The 27,492-nt window shown below is 38.3% G+C and overlaps 1 protein-coding gene and 1 long non-coding RNA gene across 5 annotated transcripts; both read left to right on the top strand.

Moving 5' to 3' along the window:
* The first annotated feature begins 331 nt into the window (after positions 1–331).
* On the top strand, positions 332–4,948 carry LOC148714829 (uncharacterized). 3 transcript variants are annotated; one of them, XR_016399424.1, is made up of 4 exons: positions 332–398; positions 484–673; positions 3,131–3,210; positions 4,875–4,948. It is a non-coding gene; the product is annotated as an uncharacterized LOC148714829 (long non-coding RNA). The 3 variants fall into 3 exon arrangements; XR_016399423.1 differs by having other exon boundaries at positions 338–673; XR_016399425.1 differs by lacking the exon at positions 4,875–4,948 and adding an exon at positions 3,333–3,587 and having other exon boundaries at positions 338–673.
* Positions 4,949–6,111: 1,163 nt separating this feature from the next.
* LOC120103728 (uncharacterized) lies at positions 6,112–26,875 on the top strand. Of its 2 annotated transcripts, none has more exons than XM_039120569.3 (6): positions 6,112–6,635; positions 20,848–21,822; positions 22,245–22,418; positions 25,201–25,343; positions 26,289–26,399; positions 26,495–26,875. In XM_039120569.3, exons 1-6 carry the CDS (start codon positions 6,501–6,503, stop codon positions 26,556–26,558), a joined length of 1,602 nt encoding a protein of 533 aa, XP_038976497.1. In that variant the 5' UTR covers positions 6,112–6,500; the 3' UTR covers positions 26,559–26,875. The 2 variants fall into 2 exon arrangements, with proteins under 2 accessions (XP_038976497.1, XP_089785160.1); XM_089929034.1 differs by having other exon boundaries at positions 6,383–6,635; positions 20,805–21,822.
* Positions 26,876–27,492: the final 617 nt, after the last annotated feature.

The following is a 27,492-nucleotide window of genomic DNA, read 5'->3' on the forward strand; positions in this document are numbered from 1 at the left end:
TTTTGGGAAACTTGACTCCAGGTGAAGAGGAGGAGGAAAAGGAGGAGGAAAGATAGTGAGGGGAAGACGGAGATGAAGCTCTACTAGTTCTCCAGCACCAGGTTCGGCATCACCTCTCCCTTCTTTTCTAGCTCTTAATAACCCTCTCCTCTCCTCTCCTCCTCCCTGCAGTGCCGACAATCCACCGCCTCCCCTTACTTTCTCACCTCCAACCCGAGCCCCGATCTGGAGGCAAGCGAGGAGGAGGGAAGATGACTCCAGGTATTCAGATCTCCTCCCCTCTTTTTGTTTATTTTATTTTCTTTCTATTTTGGGAAACTTGACTCTAGGTGAAGAGGAGGAGGGAAGATGGTGAGGGGGAAGACGGAGATGAAGCTCTACGGGTTCTCCAATACCAGGTTCGGCATCACCTCTCCCTTCTTTTCTTTCTTTTCAATTTTTCACTTCTCTACTCTTCTTCCGATTTTGAAATCCCGGCCGCAGCGACCATGATCTCGGGTGATTTTAACATGCTTGGTTCCAAAATCCCTTCCCATTCGACCATGGATTACAGCCTCCTATGTGCTGCCAGCTAAAAGACGCTCACCCGACTACCTCCTCCCCCTCCGCCATGACCCTCTACGGCATCCTCTTCTCTAGGTCTCTCTCTCTCTCTCTCTCCAGGTGAAGACGGGTGAGTTTCTTGATTTTATTTCTTTAACCCCTCTTCTTGCTTTCGATGGTCCCAAGTAGATAAAGTCTAGAATTTCTGATTCCATTTCAGGGCATTTTTTTGCTGCTCAATCTGGTGGTCTTTCCTCTCGATAATGCCTACACTCGGTCCCCAGTGAAGAAAATAATTTTTTTTGAAAAAAATTGAAGGTTAAAGCCGACGCTTATAAGCGTGGGCTTTGAAGCTTTTAGCGACGCTTTTAAGCGTCTCTATAAAGCGTCGCTAAAAATCTACCTTTTCCAATGCTTTTCAAAAGCGTCGGAAAAAACTTTTCTCACTCAGGTATCGCCGACGCTTTGGCGACGCCTTTTTTTGCATCGGCGGGACTTTAGCCAATGCTTATATGCATCGCGAAAGGTCGAAAAATGCGTCGGTATAGGTTGGTTTTCCTGTAGTGTTGGTGATAACTTCATACCATGATTTACTAGGAAGCATGCTTTGTTCAGCTTATTGTCCATCTTACCTTGAATTTTCTTACCATTAACAATTTAAATCATCTAAATTCAGATATCAAAGCTATCATCTAAAAAGAAAATCAACATTTCAACGTTATTTTCACTTTCATGGAAACGCAAATTCCATGCGAAACCTTTGGAAACCTGAATTTCTGCCCTACAATTATGGAGATTAAGAAACTAGATCTAGCTCCTCACTACTGACATTATCATCTTAAAAGTTATATCTAAACCCTAGTCCTCATTTAATGACACCTTATAGGACCAACTGAGCCATTAGGTCTTCTACACTTTAAACATGAAGCTCAAAATCGGCAAAAACGAAGCTTGTTCCTGCATCGCTATTGTAGTGATCCACACTACAGTTTGGAACAATAGTGGTGTAATAATCATCAAGAAAGCATATTCAAGCTTAGATGTGTAAATTATGTGTGTATTTTTGGTGGTTTGTGCTTATATATTGTGATGCCAAGCATGCATTGTTCCTTGCAAGCAAAGCTATGGACTTCTACATCTATGCATTCTCAATTGCTGCCATCTAATTATATCTTCATGCATGTTATGTGTGTGCGTCAGTGTGATATATTATATGTTAACTGTAGTTCTGTGTATGAAACCTTAAGTAATCTCAGCTAGATATGAAAGGTTTTTTTAGTATTAAGACAATATCTGTTTTTATGTTAAGACAATACATTTACTCGGGTATCCACTTATGCAAGTTAATTGTGCTAAATTTTGTATATATAGCATTACAACATGAATTCCTGATCATTGAAAAATTTGTAAATTAGTTACATTACAATTTATTATGTACTATAATATTGGATTTTCTCTGCGATTGAAGTATCCCATCTTCTGTGGCGTGAAGTTCTGTTCTGGTTAAATTTATGGAGAAATGGTATCAATCTTTTGGCATGAACTATGTGGAATGATTTTAAAAGCTCCTATTGGTTTTCTGAGGGACAGATTTTTATGTCATATTAGGCTGCACAATGAAGTTCTACGTATTGTAACTTTAGTTGATTGTACTGCTTTAGATTATATGTTTTTTTATAGGTCTTTTGTTTCCATGTTTCGTTTAAAAAAACCATTGCTTCCTAGAAATTGGATATGTATTATGGAAAGTTTGTTCACTGCAAAATTAGGAGGGTATGTACAGGAAAGGTGAATAATTCTAGGTTTCTTAAATAATAAAACTTCAATTTTTTGCAGTTATCAGTATTGATAACATTGTTTCCGCAGCAAATATACTTTGCTACCACCATCCAACAATCTTTCAATTTTTCTGTCAATGGGTAAAACACATCCTCACAGCTAATTTGGAAGCTATTTCAGACTGGGGATTTTTTTTTATACTGGATATACTTTTTCGGTCACCTTCCAAAATAGTAGTGCCAGTCTCTCTCTAAGAGCTTAAAAGTCTGTTTGCAGTTCAAGAATCAAGGAGCATATCCACTACGAATGATTGGCAGCAATGGATAAACAAAGTTCTAGCAAAAGCACAGTGTGAAGAGTACATGTTAGAGAAGTTCTGGCATTGGGGTGTTCTTTGATTGTTGGCAAATAAAACTCCTGCCTTTTCATTTTATTCGTGATTACAGTTCTATTATGGTAAACTTATACAGTATAATTTAGCATATATCTTTTCCAAGCATGCGTCCCAACTGATACGAGGGACGGCAGGTTATTTGAGCATGTAATTGTTTCTCTTTATGATCTGAAGTTTGAATCTTCTTTAAGCATGCAGATTAATTTGGTTCCCCTGCAAATTTCAGAATGTTACCCAATTTTGAAAAACAAGTTGCTATGTATCACTTTGTTGTCATATATTCAAGTTATTTAGTGGAGTTTATTTGATAGAAAGGGACCTGCTATGCTGTAAACCTAGCATAGACTATATTATCAGTAACATTGAATAAATAACAAGTACTAGCATCCTGAATATTGCCATACTGTGGAACAGATTGATGGGATGGATGTTTTTGCTGTGAAGCAAGAATACAAATTTGCTAAAGACTACGCTTTGAAGAATGGACCCTTGATGTGAGTACCTAGCCATCCTTGTGCTTTTTGTGCTCCTTAGTGGAATTTGTAAACCTTGATATATATCTATTTGAATATTTGATCTAACAAGTGATTTTTTTCTGGGTCCCTATGACTTGAAGCTTCTTTCATGGTGGTCGCAAAACTTGTGTGCTCAAAATGATCTTAAATGGAACAACACCAAATTACTCTGTATGATTGAAGTGATACAATAGATTTCACAAGGACTTGCTATGCATGGTGATACTGATAAATTGTACCTGAAAGTTTTATTCCTCCTTCCTAGTTTAGCTTATCTAATATCAATATGATCTGCCAATTCAAATTTTGTTTCAGATTGATATCTTGTATGTGATGGCAGAAGGAAATTTCTGTTTTGTCAATGGCAATTGGGAATTTCACTCACTTCAATTTTTTTTATTTTAACTATATTTGTTCTATTTTGCCTGGAAATTAGTGTTGATCTTGGTTGAAAGCTATGACTTCTTTGAACATTATAAAAGACGTTTTGGTGACAACTTTATTGGAATATAGTGTCTTCATATGTATTTTTTCATCAAGAAACAACTACTTTAAACAGATGAACGAGTGATGATGGATTTTTTAATCTGGAGATCTGAACCAAAATTATACTTCAACAAATTAACAGTTTTAGGAAAAAGGTTAAAACATGCTTTAATTAGAATTAATTTGATCGAAAATTGGACATAAGCATCACCATAATGTTGTACTTTCATAAACTCCTGCAATTAAAAATTATATATATTGTGTAACTCCTATTATCCTACTAGTTTTCATTATTTGTTGAGATCACATCCATCCATCTAATTCTTCTTATTGAATCAATAGCTATCACAGCCGGTTCGATAGATCCTGGCTTGCTTTTATTGTACGTTGAAATTGAATAAGATAAATATATTGGATCGTTGACTTCGGTTGCCTACCATGCTTAGGGACTAGGACATAATTACACTGCCCTTTACTATTCATGCATCAGGCCAGTGCCTGGGAAACATGTTTGATACTGTCCTGCCAGTACGGCATATATTCCATATCGTAAATGTAGTTTGTAGCTATAGTTCATGTCCATCATGTTAGAACCTATTGGGGACATGTTAGCTTGACATGGTAGATATCAGCAGGTGGGAAGCATATGGAGAAAGATTTAGCTAATGGTATTTTTGGATGAAACTCTTCTTAATTTAAGAGATGATTGTATTTGATTATAAATAAGAAAACTTACAACAATAGAATGGAAAGAAAAGTAATTATAAAGATTTTAACAACTTAATTAGAATGTTGGAAAGACTTCTTCTTTATTTCCAACAACTCTGCATCTTTCTTATTAGTTTCCAACGGCTCTATATCTTTTTTATTGGTATTCAATAATTCTACATATGATAAATTGGTTGTTTCCTAACAAGCATCGCCTCCTGTTTTTTTTGTGATATATATATATATATATATATATATATATATATATATATATATATATATATATATATATATATATATATATATATATATATATATATATATATTGTAGGCAGACAATGTGTTGTTCCCTATACTAGAGGTCATCGTATTTTTCTATGTAGTGACAAGTAGTTATGGGGCTCATATTTTATTGTTGGTTCGTAGATTCTTGAAATGGACTCTTACAGGTACCATGGTCACTCCATCTCAGATCCTGGGAGTACCTACCGCACCCGTGATGAAATTAGTGGTGTGAGACAGGTCAGTTAGTTTCAAGCCATCTATTTCATTGCTAGTTGAGTGCAAGTATTCATCTTATCAGGCCTTTTTCTGTGATGACACTTGCAGAGCGTGATCCAATTGAAAGAATTGGGAAGTCGATATCATCCCATGAGCTAGCTCAAGATATCAAGTCAAGTCCCTATATATCCTCCGCCTCCTTCTCCTTCTTCTTTTTTCTTCTTTTTACAACGGCGGCTCACATGTGATAAATATGAATGTGGCCAACAAAATTAGAAAAAAAAGATCACACAAAGGATCAAGCACAGATATATGGTTCTCCCAAATAAAATCATTGGAGTGGTGAGCCGCAAAGAATGCAACCAATCAACAGCATTGTTCGTCTTCCTATAGACATGTGTGGCCCGATAGGAGCCACACTCTTTCAAAAGTCTGTCAATGTCGTGGAGCAGCGCATCTCCGACCCCGAACTCACTTGATCACAGTAGCTGAGTCTTCTTCGAGGGTGATGCGATCCGCACCCAGCACAAGCCTCGCATAGGTGATGGCCTCCCATGTAGCTTTGAGCTAGGCGCTGACGATAGACGTATCAAATATCCGCCAACGCTCGGCCGCCATCAATTTAGAGTTGTGGTCTCTGATAACAAATCCCACACCTCCATGTTCCCTCCCTCGCCAACACTTCTGTCGAAATTTACATTGAGAAAACGAAAGGGTGGGGATTCTCAGGAAACAAGTATGGTCCTGAATGCTGCAAGAGCAGAATAAAAACTCCAGATTACCCTAGCCGACTCAAAGGGCGACACCTCAGTAGTGCTGATAATCTCTGCCGCACGAAGTAAATCTCTATCCGCCACTACTCTCGGATGTGTGATTCAGTTCTCAATGGTTTAGACTTTTCTATCTAGCTAATAGTGGTAGGCCAGATAGACAGCACTAATTTTCTGCTCCTCAAGATCGGGTCCCGCGAGGAAGCCTCTAGAAAATATGAAAAATCCTCGATCGCCGCCCATCTCGAATGTTATTTTATTAATTAAATTAAATTTAAATAAAATAAATTTTAAATTTAAATATTTTGAATTGAACACCCCCCTCCCCTCCCCTCTTCTCTTCTCTTGGGCTTTGAACCTCGGTTCATTGCACCCTGCACTCTCATTATGACAATCGTATTGGTGTAGGTTGAACGTTTAGGAGAGTTGTTACCCTGTACCTGGGCCCCGTGTCTCCGCCAGATGATACCGCGCATCGAACGAACCCGATGGCCGTGAGGAAAACGACAATGAGGACGACCACTACCCTTCCAGCCCGGCACGTATACGTTGGGCCACGAGTCAAACATCACGGTCGAATCTGGTCACCGAAGGTCGACGCCCCTTCCACCCACCACGCTATCTTCGCCCGCGCTTCGGACATACGTGGTTGGATTCCATCTCCGAAAAAGGAAGAAAGAATCAAAAGGGGCGAAATTATTTGGAGGCCGCTTTCCTCGCTCCGCTGCCACCCCGGGCTTCCACGCCTCTTCCTATCTCTTCTTCTCTCCCTCCTTTCTTCCTTCTCCTCCGACTCACGAGAAAATGGGTTCTGGGAGCAGTCGATTGAAGCCGGGGCCGCCGGGCCCACGGGCTGAAAGCCGTGGGAGGCTCAGTCTGGCCTCCTTACTCTGCGGCGGGGGCGCCGCCTCCTCCGCCTCCTCCTCCGCTTCTGCCGAGGTCTCAGTTCAGGCTAAAAATTGAAAGAATTTTTAGTGACCCCTGCTGTTTTCCTGTTTGATTCTTTCGTTTCTTGGCTATCCGTTTAATTTTTCTGCTGGATGATTTGATTCTTTGGTTTTGAAAAAAAGGGCCAGCGCTAGCAAGAGGATTATTGCTTTATATTTTTTCGTGCTTCTATCATGATTTTTGTGGTGATGGGTGTTTCTTTTTTTTTTTTTCCTCCTTCGTTTCTGTATGTGACTTTTAATTTTGTTTATATATGTTTGGGTGGTTATTGCATGGAATTTTAGGTTAACACTCTTGTTCTTGAAATCTTTAAGTTTGTCCTTTTATTTCTTACGGATTTCGATGTACTTTGTTGGTCAATAAGTATTTCACGACTTCTCGAGGAAATTTCTCCCTCTAACGGTTGGATTATGTTTCGAACATTGAATTTGTTATCAATTAGATGATCATTTGCTTTTTAGCTTGCTCTTTATGATGGGATTGCTTGACATTGTATGCATATGAAATGATGTAGTAGTTCTTAGGTTGTATCTTAGAAGGATGCTTATGTTTTGCACCTCCTCTTTGTAACTATTTGTGTCAATGCTTTGGTTATCTTGTTGCTCTTGTAATCTGAAAACATTCTTGAACGATTTTAAATAAGACAATGAATAATGGCTGAAATTTATGACGAATAAAAGAAAAATCTGGTGAATTGAAAGAAGTGTCTTAGTGATAAGGGGAGAAACAACACGATAACTTTGAGTTGTTATGTAAATGTGGATTTGGCCTCACAATCACCATTTTTTATCTCAAACAAGCTTAATGACTGTTGGAAGATAATCATTCTTTCTATAGCATAAGCCTGTCAGAGCTATATTTGTTACGGGAGTCAAATAAGAAAATTAAACCACCCCTAGTCTTGCCGGTTTTTTTTTTTTTTTTTGGTTGCGCCTCTATAAATGATAGCTAGTTAGGTGAAGGGTTGTAAATAATGTTAAAGATACTATATCAAAAGCACGAGGAGACTAGGATGCTAGGAGTAAACATTTACAGAATCTTTTATGAGATTCCTATTGAGATTACAAGATCTCTAGCAATGACCCTTGCAGACACAATCTTATTTGAGTTTTTGAATAAGGCAAGGAGTTCAAAAGTAAGCCAATCTAAAGCAAGGGGAGTAACTTATTGTTCCTAAATATAGAAAACGAGAATGATCACCTGAAGAAATTACTTAGTCCTTCATCTTATAGTCCCATTTTTGTATCTTGAAGAAGTTGACACGGAAAAATATTTGAGGGTTTGGTACATTGTACGGTTGGAGTCAGCACTAGGGCTTCTCTTGTGAGTAAGGTTTTATGGCATTACCATTATACTAAAACAAGAACCGCGGATACTCACAAAAGGACCTCAGCTTTTAATTGGTTCTTCAACTTCTAAATGCATGGAGGGTTAACCTATGTTAACCCTTTAACTTATATGGGCTTTGGAAACCTAAGTGCAGCTCAAAAGAAGTGAAAAAATCTATCCAATTTGCTGCATGGTCAGTTTTGGCTAACTTTATATTGAATGATGGTCAGATGATGGATGACTGACATCAAAATCATAAGCTGACACCCTAACTGATGCGTCCCAACCTGATGCACACTGCATTTTTTCAGTTGTATGGATCTGATGCAGTGGTTGTAGACTCATAGTGCCAAACTCACTTTGAAAGGGATATAGCAAAGGAAGGACACCTATGGACATGGGGGCTACTTAGCATGCTGAGGAAGGCTGATGTCATCCTGGTCTAACCCTTAGTTGGATGCAAGCCAGTACTGCATCTCATAGTCAACTTACAGATCTTACATGAATTTTGCTATTTTCACTGCTTGCTGGATTTGGGGGCCTTCTTGGGCTTTGGTTTGGCTGGTGGAAGACAGGCTAAGGAGAGGGTGTTTTCGTGATTGCATCAGGAGTACTGCTTTATATTTTCACAAGGTGTCCAACTAAAGAAATTAGGCAGCTATGGTGGTCTGATATTTTAGTCATGGGAATATACTTTTAATTATATATATATATATATATATATATATATATGCACGTATGTCAGGGTGTGTGTGCATGCATGCGTGCTGGCTTTTTCTATTCTTATTTTTATCTTTTAAGCAGTTCAGCTATCAGGTGAAGACTGTATATGTAAGAGAACAATAGGGGTAGCCTTATAATTGAAGAGTAAAAATACCAGGAAGCAGTAAATCTGCTGGCCTTTTCTATCTACTTATTTTTATTGCAGTATTGCATGTGCAAAGGCTTTGTGTAAATTTATTTGTGGTAGAACATTTAACCAAGACATTTGCAGTTTGTAGCAAGTAAAGTTCACAATCTGCACATGCTGTTATCAATAAAACTTTCTTCTCTTTTCCTCCTTAATGTTGCACAATTTTATACAACAGAGGTTGCACAAGTTTTGAAGATCTATTGCAGAATGTTTGAATATATGTCTTCGATATTTAGGCTAAGTAGTTCTATAAGAAAACTTACACCCCTTCTAAACACTGTTTGCACGACCTCTGGACATAATTTTTCCTTTTTCCCCCTTGACTACTGGACCAAGAGCATGGGCGGATTCGCTAGGATGGCAAAAAAATATCCTATTTTTGTATAAAAGAAAAAAACATATAGGAGCCACAAAGAGTAAAACCAGTCTTTTCTTGTGCCAATTCCCCTCTGCTATTTACCGATTCAGGGCCAGTAGTGCACGAGGCACAGATCTAGATCTTGTGTTGTGTATATCTCGTATTTGAATTTTTTTTATAGGATGAGTTGGCAGCCCTTCCTCTTGAATGGAGGTTTCCAGATTTTTGAATGGGGACATGTCAGACAACACATTTGGAAGTTGGAAACAATGTTTTTTTTTACTTTTCCCATTTTGCAAACAGCAACTGTAACCATAATAACCATCAATTCTTGTTCTAATTATTTGGGCTCAGATTTATGGATCCTCATTTACAAACCATTCCTATTTAGGGCAACCTTAGATGTTATTACAAGCTTGGTTCTTTGCCTCGTTTCTTACGTCTACAAAAAAGATTAAAGTACTGTTGCCCAAGGTGACAATCCAAGAGGGGGGGGGGGTTGAATTGATTTCTTCTCAATTTTGGTGTTTTAAAAGCTTTCTTAATTAAGTGCGGTGGTTGCTTTCTTAGATTATTTGAATGAGTTAAACTAGAACAAAGATGGAAGATAATGCAAGAATAAATGTAAACACAAGCACAACACAAACACAACAATATATAGTGGTTCGGTGCTCTCCTTAGCACCTACGTCCACTCCCCAAGCGACCCCTTGGGAATTCACTATAATCTCGCGGATTACAGTTGGATTGTTTTCCGGGCTCACAATCCAAAAATCTTTGTTGGTTTTACGGGCTCACCAACGAACCTATACACTTTGGTTTTCCGGGTTCACCAAAAACCTTTGTTGGTTTTGCGGGCTCACCAACGAACCTATACACTTTGGTTTTTCGGGTTCACCAAAAACCTTTGTTGGTTTTACGGGCTCACCAACGAACCTTTACAAATAGTTTGATAAACAAAAAGGAAAGATTCAAACTCCTAAATGAGCAAATGAAACAATATTAACTACAAAGAAGAGTTAGAAAGTATTTATCGCTTTGAAGTGGCTTTGCTCTTCTTTGTCAAGGATGCTTCACTCTTCAAGGGAGGATGGAGCTCTTGATGACTCTTTGAATCTGCTCAATCCCTTTCTTTGATTCTTGAATGAAGCACTTGAATGAAGAAGATTAGGGCACTTTTGTTTTCTTGTGTACTCTTTGATATCTCTTTCAAAAGTTGTTCTATCTGATGAATAGTGCCCCTTTAAATAGCTTCCCACATCCTTTGGACAAGCCCCAATGGTTAGATTTGAAAAACTAGCCGTTACTGACCTTGGGAAGGACAAAAAGTACATCTGCAGAACTAGCCGTTATGCTTCAGCCCGTGTTTGGGTCGGCTCAACCTGTCCTTGGGTCGACCCAACTTTCACTTGGGTCGACTCAAACATTCCTTGGGTCGACCCTCTCAGAAAACACAGAAACTTGAAATTTCAGCCTTCCTTCCCATGGGTCGACCCAACCATTCTTTGGGTCGACTCAAAGTTCACTTGGGTCGATTCAACTTCTTCTTGGGTCGACCCTCTCAGTAATTCCAGAGAACCATTTTCTGTCTGCCTTTCTGTCTTGCCTTTGGGTCGACCCTCTCAGGGTTTGGGTCGACTCAAGCTTGGGTCGACTCAACCACTGTTTGGGTCGACTCTCTCAGTAAATCCAGAGAACATATTTCTTTCATGTTTTGAGGTTCTTGAAGTTTGGGTCGACTCATGCTTACCTTGGGTCGATCCAACTCACTGTTCATCTGTGCCAATTTTGCAGAAGTGTGCCAAATGACTTCTTGATGTGCCCGAGGTCGACCCAATCATCCTTTGGGTCGACTCAATCTACACTTTGCTGCATCTCAAGGTTAGATTCATTCAAATGAACAAAGACATGTATCTATATCAATTCATACAAATATACTGAGAGTAATGAACTTATAAATAAAGTATCAATTTAACTTATAATATACTCTAGATAATTGCTTGTTAATCATCAAAATAACACTATCATCCTCAATCTCCCCCTTTTTGATGATTACAAAATAAAGAGTATAAGCCTATTGATACTTGTCTTTAAAAACAGTTTATAAAAGGGTTTAAATTGCTGAATTTCAGCTTTTCATATATAAGAGTGGAATCTCCCCCTATATTATTTAAATGTTGCCAATTTGACTCTTTGAATTGCTCCCCCTTTCATTTATAATTTATTAGCGATGAAACTTCAAAAATTTGAGATAAAATATGAGTTTCAGGTTATGTATCGGGGTGCGAGAAGTGCGTGCCAAATTCTGAATTTATATGTGCCAAATTCTGAAATTTGATAGAAAATATTTGATTTAATCAATTTCATTGTTACAAATTGCTCCCCCTTAGATGTATAAGCTTTCTTATATGATTTTTAATTTGTTTGCCCAATTATTTCTCTTTTCTTGCATAAATTCTTATTTCTTTTTCTCTACTTCTCCTTTCTTTAACTTTCTTTACTTTTGCTCTTATTATTCTTTCTTTACTTACTCTAAAGATATCTTTACTTCTCCCCTTTTTGTTGCTTTATCTAATCTACACAAAATCTTTACTTCTCACCTAAGATCTTTACTTCTCCTCAAATAAATACTCTTTCTTTACTTCCTAAAATAAATAAATACTCTTTCTTTACTTCTCCCCCTTTTTGTTATCATCAAAAAGATACATGGGAAAGATGCAATAAACAACAAACTTCAAACTTCATTGATCAAAATAGGAACATTTTCATACATTCATGTCCAAAAACAAAAAAAAAACAGATACAATGTTCCTTAATCAAGATTTAAAGATACATGATAAAAGCAAGATACATATGAGAACTAGATATCTAGCCTAGGCTCTAAACATAGATGCTAAGATCAGCCTAGGGAGACTCTAACGGCTGGGATCTAGTCCTGGCGTGGCGAGGGGAGGTCGAGCCTGGTGAGACTGTGTCTGGCGTGGAGCACGACGAGCTGGATGACTCTGTGCCGAAATCTCTGACTCAGCAGCCTGTGGCACAGATGGTCCATGGGTCTCTCTCTCCGGAGTGCTCCTATCTGCTGCCTCAGATCACTGATCTCAGCAGACATGACATCCAACCGGGCGTCCAATCGGCTCGTTAGCCCGTCAGTGATAGTCCTCGCCTGAGCTGACATGAGCTCAGTCATCCTGCTCCAGAACTCATCCGTATCTGTCGGAGGAACGGATGACGATGGTCCAGCCTCTGAGGGTGCAGTAGGATGATCCATATGCTCCTCATCCTCATCCTCTGGTGCATCTCCCTCTGGCGCCTCACCCTGAATGCCTGCTCCAGTGTGAATCCACTGCCCGTTCACTTTCTCATATCCCATGCGTATAAGTGTCCGTGCAGTGTATGTATCAGTATGATGCAGACTCTTGGATGCCTCCTCCTCGAGAGGTAAACCGTGCTGACGGAAAATCAAGGTGAGTATCATACCATAAGGTAGTGATACCCTGTTGCTGCACATTACCTTCCTCATCTGTCTCAGTATCATAGCCGGAAGATTTAGGGGAATCCCCCGAATCATACACTCCATCACAGCTAGATCTCGCTCTGTGATGAGATCGAATCTCCCGGTCTTTGGAAATAAAATCCTATTGATCATATTGAGCAGTAATCTCATTTCAGCGGAAAGAGAACTAGCTATTACCTTCGTGGAAAAGTCGAAGTTCTCATTTTCCATGATCAACTGTAGAGCTCTCATTTTGTTTTCTGGCTTTTCCGGAGTGGCTCCTATGCAGGGTAGATGAAGTAGCTCACTCAAGCTCTCCTCGGAAACTCGAATTCGAACCCCTCGAACTTCCGAAACAAGCCCTCCCATACCAGTTTTGAGGAAGGCATAGAACTCTTGTACCAATCCGGGGTAGATAACCACATCTAGGGAGCAAAGATACTCCCAACCTTGCCTTTGGATCCATTCCCAAATCCGAAACCCTTCTTGATTGAAGAACTCGGAATGGATCCTTCTCCCCGTTGTAACCGGCCTCCCCGCAAATTTTGCAAGTATCACTGAGGGGGAAGGAGGAGAAGGGCCCTCCGCACGTGCCTCACGTCGTGGAGACACGGGAGATGGCTCAGTAGGTTGCCTTTCCTCCCGTTGGATCCGTGTCACTCATCCGGATCTCTTGGCTACGGCTCTTTTGGGTCCCATTTCTCTAAGATCTCAAGAAAATCTACTGTTTGGAGATGATTGGAGAAGATTTGAGAGTGGGGAAAAGGTTTTTCGGAAGAAGACAAAGGGCAAACAGTGCCCTAGAAATGCTCTCGGGTCCCCTTTTAACAGTGGGGTCCCGACGTTGGGTCGACTCAACGTTGGGTCGACCCTATTCTGGGTTGGGTCGACCCAAGTGCAGACTTTTTCTTTTCTCTTCCTTTTTGCTTCTAAAAAGTTTTCCTTGCTTTCAGTCCTTATAAACTCTTTATGGGACAATGATACATGAGTAAGGAATCTATGGATAACAAATTTGACTCATGTTTCATGGGATTTTTGAAATTAGAGGAGTGTATCATGAGACTTCTAGCTCCCTTTTATATTTCTTCAATAAAAAGGATCACATATGCCTAATTTTCTCCTTAGCATGCAGAATCTATCTTCACTCAATGGTTTCGTAAATATGTCGGCTAATTGTTTTTCCGTGCATATATGCTCAATACATACATTTCCATTTTGCACATGATCCCTAATAAAATGGTACCTTATTTCTATGTGTTTGGCTTTGGAGTGCTGAACTGGATTTTTAGTAAGATTGATAGCACTAGTATTATCACACTTAATAGGAATATTATCTAGTTTAACTCCATAGTCCTCTAGTTGTTGCTTGAGCCATAATACTTGAGCACAACAACTACCAGCAGCTATGTATTCAGCTTCAGCTGTGGACAGTGCCACTGAATTCTGCTTTTTACTAAACCATGATACTAAGTTATTTCCTAAGAATTGACATGTGCCACTTGTGCTCTTTCTATCTAATTTGCATCCGGCAAAATCAGCATCTGAATATGCAAGCAAATCTAGACAGGAGTCTCTCGAGTACCATAATCCTATATTGGTAGTTCCTCTTAAATATCTAAGGATTCTCTTAACAGCACTTAAATGTGACTCCTTAGGATCCGATTGGTATCTAGCACATATCCCTACACTAAATACAATGTCGGGTTTACTAGCAGTAAGATAGAGCAAGGATCCAATTAGTCCTCTATAGAGCTTAATATCAACACTCTTTCCTTTTTCATCTTTGTCTAGCTTACTAGTAGGATTCATTGGAGTGCCAATTCCCTTATGATTTTCATTTCCAAACTTCTTTAGTATTTCCTTTGTATACTTAGTTTGATGAATAAAAATGCCTTCTTTAGTTTGTTTGATTTGTAAACCTAGAAAGAAGCTTAGTTCTCCCATTAGACTCATTTCAAATTCTCCATGCATTAAATCAGCAAATTCTTTGCACAGAGTATCATTAGTGGCACCAAAGATTATGTCATCTACATATATTTGTACCACTAATAGATTTTTGTCCTTTCTTTTGAGAAATAGAGTTTTATCTACATTTCCTCTACTAAAGTTATTATCAAGCAGAAATTTACTTAAACGATCATACCAAGCCCTAGGTGCTTGCTTTAATCCATATAATGCCTTATGTAGTTTAAACACATGATTTGGCAATTCATGATTCTCAAATCCTGGAGGTTGTTCTACATATACTTCCTCCTCAATAATACCATTTAAGAATGCACTCTTCACATCCATTTGATATAATTTGAAATCCATGAAACATGCAAATGCTAGAAGTAATCTAATAGCCTCTAATCTAGCTACAGGAGCAAATGTCTCATCAAAATCTATTCCTTCTTCTTGATTGTATCCCTTAGCTACAAGTCTAGCCTTATTTCTTATAACTAATCCATTTTCATCTAATTTATTTCTAAATATCCATTTTGTTCCAATTACTGAATTATGCTTTGGTCTTTCAGTTAATGTCCATACATTACTTCTTTTGAATTGATTTAATTCTTCTTGCATGGCATTTATCCAATTAGTATCTTTTTCAGCTTCTTCATAAGTCTTAGGTTCTAATTGCGAAAGAAAAGCAAGATAATCATTTAAATTTCTAAGAGATGATCGAGTTCTTACCCCTTGTGATGGATCACCAATGATTAAGTCTTTAGGGTGTCCATATGCATACCTCCATTCCTTTGGCAAATTTTGGGGTTGTGGTGGTACGCAATCATCTCCCTTATCTTGATTTGGCACGTCATCAATATTCAACTTTTCAAAGTCGATAATTCCTGTATCATCATCAACAATATTTTCTTTCCTAGCAGACTCACTATCAGACTCATCAAATATAATATTGACTGACTCTTCTACTACTAAGGTTCTTTTATTGAATACTCTGTATGCCCTGCTAGATGTGGAGTATCCTAAAAAGATACCTTCATCTGACTTGGCATCAAATTTACTTAGATCCTCCTTGCCATTATTTAAGATGAAACATCTACATCCAAACACTTTAAAATATTTAGCAGTTGGTTTCTTATTCTTCCAGAGTTCATAAGGAGTTTTCTTGGTTATAGGTCGTATTAAAACTCGATTTAGAATATGGCAAGAAGTGTTTATAGCTTCAGCCCAAAAGTACTTTGGAAGATTTGACACACAACATTGTGCGTGCCATTTCTGCCAATGTCCTATTTTTTCTTTCAACAACCCCATTTTGTTGAGGCGTTCTAGGTGCTGAAAATTGATGTGATATTTCATTTTTAGTGCAAAATTCTTCAAAGTGTTGATTTTCAAATTCCGTACCATGATCACTTCGAATTGCTACTAAGGTGAGTTTCTTTTCATTTATGATATTATTATATAGTTTCAAAAATTCTGAGAATGCTTCATTCTTATGTGCCAAAAATGAAACCCATGTATACCTTGAGAAATCATCAACAATAACTAGTCCATATTTCTTCCCTCCTAGACTTGTAGTTCTAGTAGGTCCAAATAAATCCATGTGTATAAGTTCAAATGGTCTAGTTGTTGATACTACATTCTTCGATTTGAAAGATGATTTAGTTTGTTTTCCCAATGAACATGGTCCACATATTTTGTCCTTTTCAAAGATCAATTTTGGCACGTCTTTTATTAATTCCTTCTTAACTAGTTTTGATATTAATTCCATACTTGCATGTCCTAATCTTCGATGCCAAAGCCAACTAGTTTCATTTTTCTTTTCTTCATTAGTAATTAAGCATAATCCATTTTTCTTGCCTAACTCATGAAGATCTACTAAGTAAATATTTCTTTGCCTTTGTCCTACAAGTACAATGCTATTATCTTTAGGATTAGTGATTATGCATACAGATGCTTCAAATGTAACTTTAAACCCTTTATCACAAAATTGACTTATGCTAAGAAGGTTATGTTTCAAACCCTTAACTAATAAGACATTTTCTACAAAAATAGATGGAGCAATGAAAATTTTACCCTTTCTAATGATATGCCCTTTACCATTGTCTCCATAGGTTACTACTCCACCCTTCTTTGATTCCAAGGTGACAAATTGATCTTCGTCACCGGTCATGTGTCTTGAACAGCCGTTATCTAGATACCATCGTTTTTCCACTTTGTCAGCTGCAAGACACACCTGCAATCAAGATCAAGAAGAAACTTTAGGTACCCAAACTAAGTTGGGTCCTTTAGGGTTAGTACTCCATGTTCCTTTTGGAACTCAAACTTTCTTGAATTTAATCTTTTGATTATAACTTAATTTGTTTTGACTGGATTTTCTAAAGTTACATTCATATGCTCTATGTCCTAACTTATTGCAGCAAGTAACAAGTAATATTTTCACTTTTAGCTTTTACAAAAATGTTCTTTAAGAATTTTTGTTTCCTATTTGTTTTATATCCTAAACCGGCCTTATCATATACAGCTTTTTGGCTATCAAGAATCAAATTTAATTTGGTAGAACTAAGAGTAAATTTATCTACCAAAGTTTTATATTTTTCAGCATCTTCTTTTTGCTTGATATTTTCAGCAATTAGATTCTTGGTTTCATTTGCAAGTTTCCTACTTAATGTTTCACAGTTATGAGACAGTTTTAGCTTATCTTTGACAAGAGATTGATTTTCTTCTTTTAAAGCTTTATTTTTATTAATTAGTTTCTTATGTTCTTCCATGAGTTCTAAGAAAGCATCATGTAATTCATCAACAGTAAAATCACACTCAAGTACAGAATCTACCTCATCGTCATTGGCCATATGACACATTTGGGCCGTCTCTTGATGATCTTCCTCCTCCGAACTTGATTCCTCACTTTCACTCCAATCAGCCATGAAATTCTTCTTTTTCAACTTTCTTGCCATCCACTTCAAGCAATCTATCTTATAATGCCCGGCTTTGTTACACTTATAGCAAATGGGAGTTTCTTTTTCCTTTTCTTTGTCCTTACCCTTTTCTTTGCTTGAGTTACCTTTAAGGAAGGTTTTCTTTTTATGGAACCTATTCTTACCTCTCATGAATTTTCTGAATCTTCTCCCAAGCACAGCCATCCCTTCTTCATCGATTTCTTCATCATCATCTGAATCTTCCGATTCAGTTAGTTGTTTAGGGGTGGTAGTCTTTAGGGCAATGGGCTTTCTTCTCTTGACCTCATCTTCTGAATTTTGCCTCATTGTCAACTCATGGGTCATGAGAGATCCTAGAAGCTCCTCTAACTGCAGTGTGTTGAGGTCCTTTGCTTCTTGAATAGCGGTTACCTTGGCCTCCCAATTCCTTGGTAGAGACCTGAGAATTTTTCGCACCAAATCAGAGTTAGAGTAAGATTTTTCTAAACTCTTAAGCCCATTTATAATGTCAGTAAAACGAGTAAACATATCAGTTATGGACTCAGTAGATTCCATTTTAAACAATTCATATTTGTGTACTAATATGTTTATCTTAGACTCCTTAACTTGATTGGTCCCTTCATGTGTGACCTCAAGTCTGTCCCAAATTTCTTTGGCGGTAGTGCAAGTAGATATTCTATTAAATTCATTTACATCTAATGAGCAGTAAAGTACATTTATAGCTTTTGCATTTAACTGTGCTAATCTTCTATCACTCTCATTCCAATCCATTTCTGGTTTGGGTATGATAGTGCCCTCTATGTTAAGTGTGGGTGTGTGAGGTCCTCTAGTGATGATTTGCCATAGTTCATAATCTGAAGCTTGAATGAATATCCTCATTCTAGCTTTCCAATATGTGTAGTTTGTGCCATTAAATAGAGGTGGTCTATTTGTGGATTGCCCCTCACTCATTGCACATCCCACTTGGGTTGTCATGATCTTTAACTCTTGATTGTGAGATCAATGAGTACTATTAGAGCACCTTGCTCTGATACCACTTGTTGCCCAAGGTGACAATCCAAGAGGGGGGGTGAATTGATTTCTTCTCAATTTTGGTGTTTTAAAAGCTTTCTTAATTAAGTGCGGTGGTTGCTTTCTTAGATTATTTGAATGAGTTAAACTAGAACAAAGATGGAAGATAATGCAAGAATAAATGTAAACACAAACACAACACAAACACAACAATATATAGTGGTTCGGTGCTCTCCTTAGCACCTACGTCCACTCCCCAAGCGACCCCTTGGGAATTCACTATAATCTCGCGGATTACAGTTGGATTGTTTTCCGGGCTCACAATCCAAAAACCTTTGTTGGTTTTACGGGCTCACCAACGAACCTATACACTTTGGTTTTCCGGGTTCACCAAAAACCTTTGTTGGTTTTGCGGGCTCACCAACGAACCTATACACTTTGGTTTTTCGGGTTCACCAAAAATCTTTGTTGGTTTTACGGGCTTACCAACGAACCTTTACAAATAGTTTGATAAACAAAAAGGAAAGATTCAAACTCCTAAATGAGCAAATGAAACAATATTAACTACAAAGAAGAGTTAGAAAGTATTTATCGCTTTGAAGTGGCTTTGCTCTTCTTTGTCAAGGATGCTTCACTCTTCAAGGGAGGATGGAGCTCTTGATGACTCTTTGAATCTGCTCAACCCCTTTCTTTGATTCTTGAATGAAGCACTTGAATGAAGAAGATTAGGGCACTTTTGTTTTCTTGTGTACTCTTTGATATCTCTTTCAAAAGTTGTTCTATCTGATGAATAGTGCCCCTTTAAATAGCTTCCCACATCCTTTGGACAAGCCCCAATGGTTAGATTTGAAAAACTAGCCGTTACTGACCTTGGGAAGGACAAAAAGTACATCTGCAGAACTAGCCGTTATGCTTCAGCCCGTGTTTGGGTCGGCTCAACCTGTCCTTGGGTCGACCCAACTTTCACTTGGGTCGACTCAAACATTCCTTGGGTCGACCCTCTCAGAAAACACAGAAACTTGAAATTTCAGCCTTCCTTCCCATGGGTCGACCCAACCATTCTTTGGGTCGACTCAACTTCTTCTTGGGTCGACCCTCTCAGTAATTCCAGAGAACCATTTTCTGTCTGCCTTTCTGTCTTGCCTTTGGGTCGACCCTCTCAGGGTTTGGGTCGACTCAAGCTTGGGTCGACTCAACCACTGTTTGGGTCGACCCTCTCAGTAAATCCAGAGAACATATTTCTTTCATGTTTTGAGGTTCTTGAAGTTTGGGTCGACTCATGCTTACCTTGGGTCGACCCAACTCACTGTTCATCTGTGCCAATTTTGCAGAAGTGTGCCAAATGACTTCTTGATGTGCCCGAGGTCGACCCAATCATCCTTTGGGTCGACTCAATCTACACTTTGCTGCATCTCAAGGTTAGATTCATTCAAATGAACAAAGACATGTATCTATATCAATTCATACAAATATACTGAGAGTAATGAACTTATAAATGAAGTATCAATTTAACTTATAATATACTCTAGATAATTGCTTGTTAATCATCAAAATAACACTATCATCCTCAAGTACCCCTCAAAGGAGCCCCCAAGATTTTGATTGTACATGCGTATACCATCTCAATTTGATTATCCGTCAAGGGTGCTCAAAACATTAATTATTCTTCTTTTTCTTTGTCCAATGCAGACAATAATTACATCTGATTGTTTTGATGGTTTCAATCCATTTATTATGTGGTGTAAGTGGTAAGAACAGAATTTGAAGGATCAACATGGTCATGTGTGATGAAAATCATAGGTTTCACATAAAGATAATTTTGTAAATTATTGGCATCAATTTTAGATATGGGATGTCAGCCCAAAGCATGATTTATATACCTGTCTTGTGGATCCGCGCTTCCTCTTTCATTCAATATTCAAGTCAAATTTTGTATGTGGTAGTGAAATGTGTGACTGGAATTTCGGAGCACCTAAACATTACCATATTATTTTTCTTTTTCAAAATGCCCGCCCTTGTAGAGAAAAATTATGCAAATATTGCTTTACCTCATCTATGTACAATAGCCTTTTTTTTTGTAACTATCTTTTGGTTGCTTACGCATCATGATGGTTCTTGGCAAAAAATTACTTCCTATTTTTTAATGTTACCTCATGTTGGACAATGGGATTTAGGACACATGACCTGAAGATGCACAATGCCATTCTCTATCTGCAGATGGAAATTCAGCAATCAGAGGAGTCAGTGATATCATCCACACTTCATGAACCAGTGTTAGCTAATAATCTTCAGGTTTTGGTGAAGGAGTCTCCTCTGACCTCCTTAGCAAATAACTCTTCCAGCTCCACAAGTCAACACATGAGGTCTGGTCAAAACAGTAACGGCGACCTTATGGAGCACTCAACAGAAAAAAGAAATGGTGAAACTAGTGATCCTGGGAAGTGCCTGTCTGCAAGTAAGGATCTTGTTCCTTCTCTACCAGATGCAAGTTCTGGCCCAGACGTTACTCATGCAGAATGTAGTTGTGATCCGGCAAGCACTTCTAGAAAACCAGAACATTTGGAACCATTATTGAGAAATGTAGAAACTACATTAGCTCCAGCTATTGATCTAGATAATCCCCCAAGTGATTGTGGCTCGCAGACTTCTCCAATGAGGTTTTCTAATAGCGTGCCTCATCTGGGACCTGGACATTCACCTGCAAGCAGGATTTCACCTACCGAAAATCCTTCAAATGTTCTGGACATCCTTAGCTCCTCTTCTACTTCCAATTCCTCTTCAACTTGGAATTTTTCGGGTCAAGAACCCACCGTAAACATAACCTCTGCTGGTGCAGCATTCCTTTCTTCTGATGGGTCAAGAGAACAAAGAAATGGAACTGTGCTTCATGTTGATGTGGTCAGTATCTCTTCCAATGCTTTGCCCAGTAGTACTGGGGAAGCAGGTAGCAGTGATGCAAGAAGGAATAGTAGGAGACTGTTTTGGGATGCTTTCTCAAGACGCAGTTCTAGGAATATTGACTCTCCATCAATATTTTTGTCAGCTGAAGATAATGATGATCTAGGATCTCGTGACAGATGGCTACTTGACATTGGTGATGATCTTTTCGGGAGTGGGGTTGAAGACGATTCCATCTATATGCGCCGGAGACGTTATCATCCAAGTGGACTAAGTTGGCATTCTAGATCCGAGGTGATCTTTTATCCAGTTTTATTTCTTCAAGTTGTGCATCACATGTAATTAATGCTACTCATGGTAAGTGTGTGCATCCCTTTAGATTGTGTACGCACATCAAGATATTATCAAGGCTCTTAATAATGATGAAGTGACCATGCATGCTTAACTTACATCTGTTCACAAAATTGGATGTTATAGCTACTGTTTGCTCTTTCACATCTTATGCTCATATGTACGCCAGAATATCTGGATGTCTTCATAGCCTGATTCTTGGTGAAGATGCCTTTACTTTTTTCTCAATTACCTGCCTTTGATTTATTATGTAAAATTTCTAAACAAGATAAGCAGCTAAGAAGCTTGAAGTCTTTTATTGTTATTTCTTCTTGCATTTTATGTTGAACTTGATCTGCCACATCAGGTAATTCTTCTGAGTGCAGATAAGAGAACGACTTCGTGCTGGCTTTGATGATAGCAATAGGCAAACTTCCTTCTGTCCATCAGGTCTCCATCCAGATGGTACATGCTCTTGTGATTCACTCTTAATAACTGAAGAGTCAAGCACTCGAGCAAGCATTTCAAGAATTGTCATGTTAGCTGAAGCCTTATTTGAGGTAGCTTCCTTCATATTAATTGTTCCACCCTGTATTTAATTTAGCTATCCTCTTGCTTGACCAATCTGTATGAACTGTATATTTGTAGGTATATGAATGACTATTTAATATTATATTTCTTCTTCTTGAAACTTATAACCTTGGTGGAGTTTTTTTTATTATGTTTCATTGTCCTGTTGTTGAATATATCATATGGGTTTTCTTGATTGCTCCCAGAAATTATGACATATTTGCACTATATTATTGGACTTTGAGATGATACTGGATAGTTTGATGCTGAAATTATTGACTTGACCTAAAGGATGGGCAAGAAGCAGCAGGGGATATTGTCAAGCATATCTGTGCATTTGAGCATAACTGGTCACATGAACTTCCTTGTGAACTAGTTATACCCTGTTATTATAGTTCCGAAAAAATTCTGGTAGTCAAAGTACATCTTGGTTTAACTTATAGATCCTGTTAGTGTGATGCTTTCTTAAATAATATGAGTTAAATTCTTATGTTCCATTAGGCTTTACATTCTTCAGTCAAATTTGAATTAGCAAATCTGAATCCTTTTTGCATTTTCGTAGGTTTGATGCAAGTTAAATTGGTCATCTATTCAATGTACTTATATATGAATCATATAGATACATACATTATGTATGTATGAGTTGTTTCTGGCATTGCATCTAACATGAACCGGCTATACCTGTTGTTTTCAATGATCAAAGTGGATCCTGTGCAGTTTTTTGTATTATATTCTGCTTAGCTTCCTTTATAAATTCTTGTTATTCTCTTTCTTTCTTGTGGTACTTCTTGGTAAATGGCTTATGGGTATACAACTGATTTACAATATGTTCTGTTATTATTGCTGAAAAAGATCAAAGGTCCTTGTTGGGGGGTAATGTGGAAAATGGATGGAGGTTGTCCAGCATATATCACTTTTTCTTGTTCTTTTCTTTTCTTTTCTTTTTTTTAGTTTCCCTTTCTGTTATTTGTTTTATCATACAATCTTATTATATAATTGTCATGAAGTTAGTAAACTATATATTTGTGTCAATGACATGTATGCTTCAGGTGACCACATCAAAGATACCTCAAAAGTATCTCATTAATTATCTGTGATGTTACTCTCATGCCTCTGTTTTAATCATCATCAAGGTTCTTGCATGTGGCCATAGTATGCACATAGTTGGGGCATATGAGGATGTATGCGTTTGCCTAGGCAGGAACTGGGTGGTTTGCATTAAAAAATAGTTATAAAAATGTTAAAATTAGTTAAAATATATAAAAATAGAAAACTAGAAATAAATCAGAAAAATTTAAAAAACATAAGCAGAAAGAGGAGGAAAGGAAGGCGGAGCCGGTGTTTGGGAGGAGAGAAGGCAAAGGAGGAAGGCAGGTGGAGGAGAGGAGAAGATTACATGGAATAGAATGTACTGTACTTCCTTGCTTGCTATCTTCCACCACCTCCTGTGTCTCCAATTATTGCCGCCTTGATTATATGTTGCAGACAACAGCTGACTAGCATCTACCTTTCTCAACTTGTAAGGTCAGAATTTAGGGTTGTCCACTCTTAACCGGGGAAGGGACTTGCACAACATGTTCAACTGGAACACAACCTGACCCAATTTGTCCAACTTATGCACAATCTACCTTGCTTGATCCTCATCTAACTGAGCTGCATGTGCAAGCATTGGGGCTTCTGTTGGTTTTCTAGGTGTTGACTTTGTAGTTGATTTGCAAAAAGGCTCCTGCTGCTGCTGCTGATCTCCAAAACCCATCTTTGTGGGTGAAAACTAGGGGCGGCAAATTGGTCAAATCGGGTTGATAGGGTTTGGGTCGGAAATAGTGATTGCCGAATTGAGCCAAACTGAGTGGTTCGGTCTGTACCAAACTGAATAGATGGCAAGTAGGAACGGTTCAGCAGGTTGGATTGGGTTGGTTTGGTTATAAGACTCCTCCCCCACCACTCAGTTCGACCACCTTCCCTACTGGTTTGGTTATAACCTCCTCCCCCTTCTCTCGTTCGATGTTGCTCGCAGCTCCTTTAGCCATCCTCAGTAAGCCTCTCCCCTGCATCCCTCTCTCACTCCGCTAGGGTTAGGGTTAGAGTTTAGCCCTCGGCCCTCCCCTTCCCTCCCTCCCTCGCTCTCCCTCTTCATCTCTCTCATCTCTCTATCTCTTCCTCTTTTCTTTTCTTCCTCTCGGACCTCTCCCCCTCCCTCTCCCTATTTTTAGTATGCCCTGGAACAGCTCGGTGTAAATCCATACTGTATAGAACCAGCCGTCGGCCAATACAACCCCCATACCGGTTCGGGAAATCTTGGTCGGAAATATGTCAACCCGAGCATGACTTGTTTATTAAATGGATCAAAAATCCAAAACTGGATCCAACCTCTTGATTAAACATGTAACCAGGCTGGACCTGCATAACCTACTCAATAAGCATTTCAAATCAGATTAGATAGGTTAAACATGTTTTAAATGGGTTAAATGGGTCTTAAACTATTTAAATAGGTTAATTATAACCGTGTTGACCCATCCTAACTATTAAACGGGTCAAAATGGGTTGAACAAGTTAGGACTCTAAACCTAAACCTGGCCCATTTGGTAAACAGGTCAAGTTAGGTTGACCTGTTTACAACTCGAACCATTATATCAAACCTGAACCTGTTTTTCTTAAGTTGGTTGCGGCTCGGGTCATACATTGCCACCCTTAATGAAAACACTGCGTGAGACATATTGTTTGGTGTGAGTAATTTTTCTTTATATCTTATGATGCTTAATTACCCTGCAGGTCCTGGATGAAATCCATCGCCAGCCAGTGTCACTTTCACTTTCAATGGTTTCACTTCCAGCACCAGAATCTGTCATTAATTCATTACCCTCCAAGAATTATGAAAAGCTTGATGTAGCTCGAAGTGGAGATGATGTGGAACAGTAAGTCTTAATCTACGTCATTTTGGTTTTTTAGAAATTTCAGGTGCTTATTGGCATGCATTTGATCACCTTATTCAGACTGGACAGGTTTAACCAGTGTTTAATGAAGAAGCTGTTTTTATGTACCAAAAAAGAAGCAGCAGCAGTTTTTGAAGATGATGTAACTTAAATTTCATTGCATCAAAGAAAAAAAACTTTTAGGGTAATCAATCTCCTAAGGAGATCCATTTTACTGGCCTAATATTACGATTTTGTTTGTGAAATCAATGAATTGATGCTGATGCTAGACAAATCTGCAGTAGCAACGGTAACATTTCAATGCTAGAATCAGACATGCTACTGTTCTTTTCATGAGATTACCTTCGCCTTTTCTGGTCAAGGTTCCCTTTTCTCTTTAAACCAATCCATGTACGGTTTGATGATAAAAACAACATGCAAAAGAAAGTAACGAGTGGCATGGTTAGTTCAATTGGCAAGACCTTGCTGAAAATTGCACCCAACAACTAACTAGAAATGCCATATCTTAATACTGCCGGATGTTAGTAAAATGGTGTAATCTATTTAGTGTGGAGATACTTTGGTTATTCCTTTTAATTGTCTTTTAAGTATTGGGTCATTTCTCTAATAAGAAGGCATACACTATTATTTCTTGTCAAGCACATTTGTTATGTTTATCTGTATTTTCTGGAGTTTATTTCTCTTATTGACCATTTAGTTGCTCATCTTGTTTGTCATGAAATGGATTTCTTTTGAGCTGACATAACCTGTTTCTATTATTGTTGAAGTACATGGTTTGGTTGAAACATCTTTGGTTTACAGATGACTTGTTTATCATAATTTCTCATCCGACTGGCTAAATGGTGCATGCTTTTGTGTGTGGGTATGTGCGCATGTAAGTTTTTTGTTACTACCTGGTATGAACATTTTCTGCTCTCTCATGTGCAGATGTTACATCTGCTTGGCTGAGTACGAGGATGGAGATAAAATAAGAGTCCTTCCCTGCCGCCATGAGTATCACATGTCATGCGTTGATAAGTGGCTTAAAGAAATACATGGGTATAGCCATATCTGCTCATTCTTTTTGTAATGCATCAACTTATCAATATAACACTGTAATCATCAAATTATTTGTTTACTACTGAATCTTGCAGGGTGTGCCCTCTGTGCCGTGGAGATGTTTGTGAGGGCATCGCTGAGAGCTCCTCAAACTTGTAAATATCCCTTGTATAATAAACCTGCGTAATTACTGATGATGCAGCCATCTGAAATGTTTGACAGCAATGTTTCGCCAGCACCATAGATGATCCTCAGCTCCCATATCTTACCATGTCTTGATGTTCTTGCATGAGCCTTCGCACGCACGCTGTACAAATTAGGTGCATCTTAAGATCAGAATACAGTTGCTGGCCACAAAAATCTAAGATGTGCTTAGCGAATTGTGGTTCCAACTATTTCAAAGGAACTGTGCTACCGTCACCTGATGTTTTAAGCCAGTATTCCGGACTTAAATAAATGCTTTGCACTTTATTGCATGGAACTTAATCTGTGATGCAACTGTGACAGGGCTGAATCAGTATCTGATTCGAGGTTTTGGATTCTAAGTACTGCTTGCATTATTAATGTCGTAGTATTGAAGTTCAGATAACTTCCATGTGATAGTATATGGACCCAAAATTTATGAATTTACCTCATATTGCATGTGGTGGTCTCGAAAATTCTCGTAAGCTCTAAATACTAAAAATGTTACATGAAAGGAAATGAAGTTTTCTGTTATATTCTAAGCAATGTTAGCATAACTGTCTCTCATTTCAATATGCTTTGTTTGCCTGACATTCAAATAAGCTACGGCGAGTTTCATGGTGTTAGATAGACATTGCCTATTTAGCAGTGACGGTACCAATATCCACTAATTGCTGTTTCCAAATACGGTTGCTAGTTAGCATATCTTCTAATTTCTCAATATGAGAAACAAATTATTGTGGGGAGAAATCAATTTCTTGATATAAGCTAAGAGGTAGATTTTATGCCACTCGATTAGGTCGTATGAAATTGGCGTGCATCTCTTCTTCCTGTTCTACCTTTGGAGGACTAGTAGCAGCTGAAGAATGAAATGAAGACAAAATCAGCAGACTTTAAGATCACATCACTC

This window comes from Phoenix dactylifera, chromosome 2 (genome assembly GCF_051530095.1).
Source record: "Phoenix dactylifera cultivar Ajwa chromosome 2, Ajwa_hap1_PhDact_Kaust_v1.1, whole genome shotgun sequence".
Taxonomy (NCBI): Eukaryota; Viridiplantae; Streptophyta; class Magnoliopsida; order Arecales; family Arecaceae; genus Phoenix; species Phoenix dactylifera.

Excerpts from the sequence above, each read along its gene's own strand:
- LOC120103728 (XM_039120569.3), top strand. The coding sequence starts at position 6,501 with ATGGGTTCTGGGAGCAGTCGATTGAAGCCGGGGCCGCCGGGCCCACGG. Across the intron at positions 6,636-20,847 it reads CCTCCTCCGCTTCTGCCGAG|ATGGAAATTCAGCAATCAGA; the intron begins GTCTCAGTTCAG and ends CTCTATCTGCAG. Across the intron at positions 22,419-25,200 it reads TAGCTGAAGCCTTATTTGAG|GTCCTGGATGAAATCCATCG; the intron begins GTAGCTTCCTTC and ends ATTACCCTGCAG.